This window comes from Humulus lupulus, chromosome X (assembly GCF_963169125.1).
Source record: "Humulus lupulus chromosome X, drHumLupu1.1, whole genome shotgun sequence".
Lineage (NCBI taxonomy): Eukaryota > Viridiplantae > Streptophyta > Magnoliopsida > Rosales > Cannabaceae > Humulus > Humulus lupulus.
Genome location: NC_084802.1, coordinates 218,538,677 through 218,548,146, shown reverse-complemented (window position 1 = coordinate 218,548,146; position 9,470 = coordinate 218,538,677). Strand labels below are relative to the sequence as shown.

At 32.8% G+C, this 9,470-nt stretch overlaps 1 protein-coding gene across 2 annotated transcripts; it reads left to right on the top strand.

Annotated features, from left to right (window-relative positions):
• Positions 1–3,833: 3,833 nt before the first annotated feature.
• On the top strand, positions 3,834–9,066 carry LOC133803690 (homeobox protein knotted-1-like 3). Of its 2 annotated transcripts, none has more exons than XM_062241804.1 (6): positions 3,834–5,085; positions 7,114–7,234; positions 7,382–7,575; positions 7,694–7,825; positions 7,942–8,078; positions 8,292–9,066. In XM_062241804.1, exons 1-6 carry the CDS (start codon positions 4,324–4,326, stop codon positions 8,293–8,295), a joined length of 1,350 nt encoding a protein of 449 aa, XP_062097788.1. In that variant the 5' UTR covers positions 3,834–4,323; the 3' UTR covers positions 8,296–9,066. The 2 variants fall into 2 exon arrangements, with proteins under 2 accessions (XP_062097788.1, XP_062097787.1); XM_062241803.1 differs by having other exon boundaries at positions 8,284–9,066.
• The last annotated feature ends 404 nt before the right edge of the window (positions 9,067–9,470 follow it).

Sequence of the window (9,470 nt, the reverse complement as noted above, 5' to 3'; positions counted from 1 at the left end):
CACCCTTATTGTATAAACTCTTATATTAAGACAGATGTCTCTTATATCCCTTTGGTACACTTTGTATTATATTAATCAAATACAATATTATATTTGGTAGAGTTTTTGAATTATATTACACAATACAATGTTTAATTTTTATATAGTGCAGATTGTATTATTTAATACCAAATAAATATGTTGTATTATATCAATTTGTATAATTTTATTATACAATTTTAGGGTGTCTTTGAAAATTATTGTCCAATTACTTGGCTGTGTAATTACTAGTGTTATAATTATACAACTTAATAATTACACTTTATTTTACAAGGTGTATTTGAATTTCAAGTAATAATTTACATACATATGAATTCTTATTGTCATGTGTTAGGATTACACGATATATTTGTATCTAATTCTCAGGGGTTATGAGAATTGAAAAGTAGTGTAATTGAGATACTTTAATTACCTCCAATTAAATAGAAAATGTGTAATTATCTAGTAACAAACATATCAAATATAGTAATTACCTCAAATTACATTCAATAGCAATTACAAAGTGGTTTTTCAAACTCTCTTAATTTTTTCTCATATTCTCATTTTTTTTTCACATCATTTTCTCTCGCCCACATCACCTTTTCTCTCTATTTTTTCACTTTGTCTCTTGTAATAAATAGTTTTTTTTTCAATAATTTTTTTTTAAAAAAGTTGGTACGATATCTTAACACAATACAATGCAATCTAATCAAATACAATACGCTCGGTGTACCAGACACATGACCAAATTATTTGATGTGATGAATGTGCTAAGAAACATTTACCTCTTTTTTAAGAATAAGATTCTTAAAGAAACAAAATAATAAAACATACAATTGTATTAGAAAAACAAAAACACTTTTTTTGTATAATATTTAGATATCATTTTTGTTTTCTCCATTTAGTGTCTGAGATGGAATATAATTATTATTGTTGAGTGTACAAATAAAATCCTATAGTGAAATTACATGTGGATAAGAATTAATGGATTTTTTTAGCTTAATGAATATTGCTACTATAGGGAATCACTATAAATATTTATTAATTTTTTATAAACTTTTATGCATATATATATATATGATACTATTATATTTAATTATTTAATTTTTAAAAATAAATAAAATATATTTTAAAATACAATATTTAAATAATGTAAAGAAAAAATAAAGAAATTAATGTATGATGTAATGTAAAAATTTGAGGTAAAATAAAAAAAATTGTTTTGGTGAAATATTTTAAAATATATAATAGAACATCTATTATGAGTGCTATAAAACTATTGAAAAATTCTACACAATATGTTTAACTTTTGAGATTAAACTTCAATCCTTTGGGACTTGGGTGGAACCGGCCATGAGTGACCACATGCAACAATTACTTTATTATGTCATCTCTTAAGATTAGATGTTGTGAGAGTTCTTAATCAAACTAGTTTTTCATGTGTTATATACATTTTAGTCATTTGGTAGTTCTTTGGTAAATTGCTATTTGTATCATGATACTCAAATTAACAATGGTTTTAATTAATGTAGTATTTTTCCTAAGTAGTGATTTTTAAAAATGAAATAACCGTATCTTCAGGTTGTATACCACATATTTATAAGGACTAAGACTTCATAAAAAGTGTTATCTTTAAAAGTAAATAAGAAATAATGTTAGCTACACAAGGTTTTTTTGAGGGGATATCTAAAGAAGTTAACGTCTATTGTTTGGGAGAAATTATTTGTAATCATTTTATATACAGGAAACAATAAAAGTAAATTAAAAAACTGACCATAATATTTTTATATATATAAAAATGTTTTTATTCCAACGAAAACTATCATTCAAGCTATATCAAATGTTCCATGCATTATCCGAACAACTACATCAAACGGGGTAACAATAATATAGTAATATTTGTAAGAAATTCATATGTCAAATACTTATCAAGAGAGCCCATAAACCATACGAATAACAATGTAAGATAAATGTTGAATTAGAAAAGACGCATATATCCTATTTTCGAGAAATTGTGTCAACGACAAGAAAACGAGGAAGAACTAGAAAATGAAAATGGCAATAGTGATTTTACATGATTTAGCTTAATTATTAATTAAGCATAGTCTACAAGTTATTGGTATTGATGAAGAACTTGCATAGGTTCAAGCCTCTTTTAGCAATTCACCAGCATTTTTTGCATACTTGTTCCTTACAATAAGTTCCCAGTCCTATTTATAGGCAGCTTATGGAGATTAATATAATCTAATTGAATGTTTAGTACATGTGAAATACAAGTATTGGGTTAATCTTGAATTATAACAATAAAAAAGTATAAAGTGTGTTTAAGGCGGCCTGCGAGGAGGCCTAGACTTGTCCGCCAAGTAAACTCCTCCTTGCGAGCATCTTCTCGGAGGCTTCTAAGCCCACGTGTGTACGACCATGTTCGGAGGTAGTGGTGTCAGTGTCAGGCGGCATACCACTTATTCCCAAGAGTGATTCTTATCTTTTGACATTCTCTTTTGTCGGCTGTACGAAGTGGACTTCCACATTCCCAGGTAACAACCACTTATGTCAAAGGTAGATGGGCACGCATGTCAGTGGTCCTCGCCTCTCACGAGCAAACACGTGGGTAAGTGCTCCTCGAAGGATGCAGATGATATCCGAGAAGGAAATCTCTTCCTAGGAGACTCCTCTAATAGTTCATGAAGTCAGAGTTAATCAAGTGCAGTTCACGCTGGTTATTAGCTCCTTGCTTGCATCAGGACAGTAGATCATCACTTGTTTTATAAGCAGTCGCAGGCGTTTGTGTACTTGGAAAATAAGAGTAACATATCCTAAATTTAAAAAAAAAAGTGAAGAAAAAAGAAACTTTCGGTCAAAATTAGTATTCTTGAAACCCAATTAATTAATATTTCACCGAAGAATGAGAGATTATGAGTAAGCAACTAAATAGCATTGTTTGATATAGTCCGAGTGGTACAAAAATTATTATCCATCAAGTCATTATATATGGAAGCATTGGTGAACGTTAAGAATAACTGTGAGTTTCATCATAAGTACCATTGTACCGAAGGCCGTTGCCACAGCTTGTCCGAGATCAACTACTGTTTAAGTGTTTGTCATTTTCTCTCTCTCTCTCTCTTTTTTACAAAAACAAAAAGATACGTGTGATTCAGCTGTTTTTAAGTTTAAGTCTTCGGTACACTAATCCCGGTAAATTCACCTAGATCTACTACGCTTTGGTCCCAACGTAAAGCCTCGAGTGTAAGACACGCGCTATTTTGTCCCACTAAGCTTGAGTCCGCCAGATACCGGCGCGTTTGTGTCGCCACGTTGAGAATGTCGTAGCCGTTGGATCGCTTTCATTTTACACCTTGCAATTACCCACCAATCACCTAGATCCACGCAACTCAACCAAACCAAGCTTTTCAACTCCCCCACTCTTTATTAATATAATATAATAACAAAATATTTCATTATTTCTTACAAAAGTAAACGTAAGAAAAATCGTCCATATTAAAAATAAAAAATACGTACTAGATAATAGTAATCTAAATATAATAATAAAAAAATAGATAATTATAATTTTGGTCTGACAAATCTAATTTGGTAAAAGTTTTATTGAATAAAAATGTAATTATTCTTCTAGACGCTCGCAGGTGCAGGAGCATAAAAACTGATAAAGTAATAAGTGCTCTATGATTTCACAATAATAATAAATAGTACACAAAATGTTATTAAAAATAATTAGTACACAAAATATAAATATTATATATATTTTTTGCAAATATATAAATAAATAACACAGTAATTTGCATTGGGGAAAGAGAAGGTAGATAGAAGTAAGAAGGACTCTCTCTCTCTCTCTCTCTCTCTTTAAGTTTCAACAATATTAATGTAAAAGCAGTTTACCGGCTATTTTGTCGCCTGAAAACCGCTCTTCATCGGTTAAAAAACGATTATTTCTCTCTCTAAAAACTCTCCCCCTATATACGTTTGTAGTAAGTAGTTCATATCGACTTCCCTTTCAACTCTATCTCTCTTGAAAAAAAACACATAGGCAACCATTTATCTTGTTTCGCCATATCTCTATCTTAAACAGCTCCAACGCTGAAACTCTCCTTACTCTCTCTCTCTCTCTCTCTCCAAATACTTTTTTTTCTTTCTTTTTTCTCGTTCACATCTCTATTTCAACAACTTCATGAGAAAGTCATAACTTTGTTCAAAAAAACCAGAGTCAATACATAACAAACTATAGTACTGGTTGGTTCTGGTTCTGGTTCACTGTCTTTTGTATAGAAGTAATATATATACACATATCCGATGGCGTATCATAACCATCTCTCATCCCAAGACCTTCCACTCCACCACCACCACCACTTCGGAGACCAAAGCCAACAACAGCAACAGAACCAGACCATCCTGCCGGACCAGTTGGCCATCGCCCACTCCTCGCCCGACCCGACCTCCAAGTCGGTTCAGAACGCAGCGCCCAATTGGCTTAATAACGCTCTTCTCCGGACCCAAACCCATGCCCACTTCGGCTCCGCCGACAACGCCAACGGAAACAGCCACGTCAGCAACACCAACTTCCTTAACCTCCATACCGCCTCCGATTCTGCGAATTCCGGCCAGGCTTCCAATCAATGGCTCACCCGCCCGATCCTCCAGCGCAACCACAGTGACGTGATTGATGACGTGGCTGCTGCTGCTGCTGCCGCAGCTGCAGCGGGCGACTCAATGATTGCCGGCGCCATGTCGCACGACTCGGCTGAGATGAAGGCGACGACTAACGGTGACAATAATAACTTAAACAAGAGTGAGGGAGTGGTGGTCGAAAGCGGCGGAGGCGACGGTGGAGGAGTCATAAACTGGCAGAATGCAAGGAACAAGGCGGAGATTCTTTCGCACCCGCTGTACGACCAATTGCTTTCGGCACATGTGGCGTGCCTCCGGATCGCCACTCCCGTGGATCAGCTGCCTAGGATCGACGCCCAGCTGGCTCAGTCACAGAATGTGGTGGCCAAGTACTCAGCTTTGAGTCAGGGCTTGGTTGGTGATGATAAGGAGCTTGATCAGTTCATGGTATTATTCTTAACTTGCCTTCTTTCTCTCTATCTCTCTTGAGATTTTATTAATTGATTCTTGAATAATTCTTCTTCTTCTTCTTCTTGATCAGTTCGTGGTATTATTCTAACTTTCCTTCTTTCTCTCTTTCTCTCTTGAGATTTTATTAATTGATTCTTCTTCTTCTTCTTCTTCTATTATTTGAGTTAATGATAATTTATTGATCTTCTTCTTCTATTTGAATTCATGATAATTTATTGAACTGAACTGAAATTACTTTTTTTTTATGTACTTTGTCGGTACAAGGGTATTTGTACAAAATCTAAGCATTATATATATGTTACTAACTTTGTAAAGCCTTGTTTTTGGTTATAAACGTTTGATTGGAGTCAAAGTATGGAAGTAGAGAATTTGGTTATTTGAAATGGATGGTTAGTTTTCTCATTAAGCAGGTTGATCAGGATTAATTCAAAGAAAGAAAATGATAATAATTCAAAAAAAAAAGTTTTAAATTCTTAAATGAAGGTCCCTGCAAGTTGTATTATATACGCAGAGAATAGAACAAAAGCATGGCAAATATTGTGGTAAATGTCGTAAGCTTTTAGCTTAGAATCTTTTCTGTTTGGGGAAACGGCAGATTTCTGGTCGGCAGAGTAGGTTCGTTTTACTACCTTTTAAACACTCTTAAATGCGAAGACCAATGATGTTCTAGCTGGATTTGAATCAGTGGGCACGTTATTACTGTATATAGCAATAACCAGTTGTGAACTAAATAAAGGCTTTTCCGTAGCCAGCACAAGAGGAAGATAATTTTCATTATTCATGGTTCTGGGTTTTGGAATTCTTTTCCTTTTCCTTACAGAGCTCTCAATTTCTCAACGTGATTGTGATGAGATGAGGATTTGTAAAGCCAGGCTTAAAGAAAAGGGTATTTAATTGGTTTAATTTAATAAATATAGAAATTAACCAAACAAACATGTACTGAAGAGAATTGTTACAAGGACAGAAAACTGCAAAAGGCTGAGGTTTTTAGGATTAAATAACAAGTATGGTTCCGGAGAATGGTTTTTAAAGGGTATCTATTTTGTTTTTTACTCATATTAAATTGGAAGATAAGATTATTTTTGATGATTTGCTCTTTCTCTGATTATTATTTGATTACATATTTTTATTTATTGGATTCTGACTCTCTAACAAGTGTGAATATCTAAAATCCTTACACGGATTTGAGTAAAAAGTTCTTCTGATGTCTTTAATCCTTGGACAACTGTCAGATGTTTATTGCATATGTTTTGATATGGCTCCTGCTTTGTCCCTTCTGTCGGAATCTTGGTTTTATTCCTTATAAACATTTAAATTAATCCTATTTTTTTAAAAAAATTAAAATATTTTGCTTTATATTATTATAATGTGATTCTCCATTGCTTTTCTTAAATGTGAATCAGCTTGCTGCTATGATAGCTTTTGTTATATATGCTTTTCCCAATTTTATAAAATGGTAAAAAAATACTTGGAGGGATTGGATAGATCCAAGTGGAAATGCCAACCTATTACTTTATCTCACCGTACTAACTAAAGCAAACTTCAGGAAATAGGATTCTTTTTATTTTATTTTAAATGCTTAATAAAACTTTAAGGAGTTAGGAGCCAGAATTATCAACCGTATGCATAGCCACATATTCTATGCTTCAAGTTTAGTTAGAGATTTAGTTGCTTTGCTGGTAGTGATTTCTGTATGCATGATCTGTTTTCCACCAGTGTAATTAAACGTAATCACAATTAAGATCATCATAATGAGTTCTAAAAGTAGCTATATTCATGTTTGATACTTAAATATTTGAAGAAATATTACTAAAAAGAATGCCCGGTTCAATAAAATAACCTACCTTTTTAGGCGTTTGGTTTGTGCCCAAGGTAATTTTGATTATTTGCCTGTGTTATCGCCTATTCTCGTAAGTGATTATTAATTTTTTCCCTTTCTCCTAAAGGAAATAAAAAAAAAAACTATGAAAAGAGTTATTATGATTTGATTTCTTAATAATGTAGACGCATTACGTTCTGTTGCTCTGTTCTTTCAAAGAACAACTTCAACAACATGTTCGAGTGCACGCAATGGAAGCCGTTATGGCTTGCTGGGAGATTGAGCAATCTCTACAAAGCTTAACAGGTGATCATTTTCTTGTGTCGTTTTCTTCCTCTGTTTTTTTCTTCTTTTAATGACTAAAAGATGTTAAGAGATACTTGGTTTTTTTTTCTTGAAAAAGAATGTACTCATTATTGTAATTGTTTGTACTACTATATATTGGATGAACAGGAGTATCTCCCGGCGAAGGTACCGGTGCCACAATGTCCGACGACGAAGACGATCAAGTAGACAGTGACGCAAATTTGTTTGATGGAAGTCTCGAGGGTCCTGACAGCATGGGATTTGGGCCTCTAATCCCAACAGAGAGTGAAAGGTCCTTAATGGAGCGTGTTAGACAAGAGCTGAAGCATGAATTGAAACAGGTAATAAAAAAAAATTATTGATTACTACGCAAAATTATTCACTAGTTTTGACTTGTGTTGTGTGAAAAATTGAAACTAATCAACTCGAATAATTGCATGTTATGCTTTTTATTTTCAGGGTTATAAGGAGAAAATTGTTGATATAAGAGAGGAAATTCTGCGAAAGAGAAGAGCAGGAAAACTACCTGGGGACACTACTTCTGTCCTAAAAGCTTGGTGGCAATCTCATTCCAAGTGGCCATATCCCACGGTAATTACTTGTTATAAAAAGTTTTAATAGGCACAAGCACATTTAATTATTTAGATTATATATATATATATATATTCTAAACTAGTATTGTTTCGTATTTCTGAACTATATATCAGGAGGAAGACAAGGCAAGGTTGGTGCAAGAAACAGGTTTGCAACTGAAGCAAATTAACAACTGGTTCATCAACCAAAGGAAAAGGAATTGGCACAGCAACCCCTCCACCTCGACAGTTTTGAAGAGCAAGCGCAAAAGGTACATACATATAAATATAAATATATATATTATATATATATTACCAAATGAAACTCCATATATGGACTTGTTTTGTTTGGCATCACTTTTACGGACCTCTCAAGATGTTATATATTAAAAGAATCTCTCTCGTTTATTTATAAGTACTAGTGCAGGTTGATTTACATTTCTCCTGATCTTCCAACTTTAATTCAAAAAATAATAGTACTGCAGGTGAAAACAGCGGAGATCGCTATGCGTAAACGGAAGAAACAATATATTATATATAAGTATATATTTATTACCTATCAATATACATCGGTATCGATGGGTCAGAACAAGTCAATCCATTACTGTAATGATCAAAGAATCAAGCTTTACTACATCATGATCCCACGTATATATATATATATATATATATATTATATATAACATTGGAGACGTACAAGGCAGACAGAGTAAGGCTTTGTGGAAGAGAAAAGGCTTGATCAGATGAAAGAAGCATATATTGCTTCTACAGTTAAAAGATAAACAAAAGCTAACAGCGATGATGATGAGCCATATATATAATACAGGTTTACATGCTCATGATCAAAGAATATATATATATAATATGCAAGGCAAGGGAGATGGGCCGATGGTATAACTATGAATAATGAGCTGATCTGTCGTTTCTCGTATAATGGTATCCAACAGAAGTTGAGTAATTAGAAATTATATTATCGAGACTCAATTTATAGATAGTTTCACAGGCTTAGTACGTAGCCGGGTCATAATTATTTTTTCTTCCTTTTGTCCTATTTGTGAATAAGGACAGCGAGGGGCTTTTTTTTTTTGTTTGGGGGGGGGGGGGGGGGGGTTGTACGGTGTAATGATCTGTGCATGTTTTTCGTATACGGTGATCGCATTGATTATAGCTTTTTTGTTTGGAAATTTATGTAGAGATAATATATAATTCCTAGCAAATTGTGGTATTATTTATTATAAATGTCTGCTTATTATATAGCAATCTAATTGTTTATGTGCTATTATTCTATGGTTCCCATTTCTATGATTAAGTTATGGAATAAGCAAGTTCTTTTAGTTTATAACTATTAGTTTTAGTATTGTTTTGTCTATGGAATTGATAAATGGTAAATAACACCTAGGATTGTCTAGTATGAGGATTTCAAAGTTTTTTATTATTATTAAGAAAATTAAAGAGGATAAGATGATAGTTTAGAAGCTTATATTATTAGGTTGTGTACAACATTTTATGTGTTTAGTTGTGCACATGAATTTATTAATTTTTAATATTTTCTTAACATTAATATAATAATATATTTTATCAAAATAATGCATAATTAAATTATAATTAACAAATGCAATTTTACAAATTTTTAAAAAAATCTTAGAATTTAATTTATAAACGAA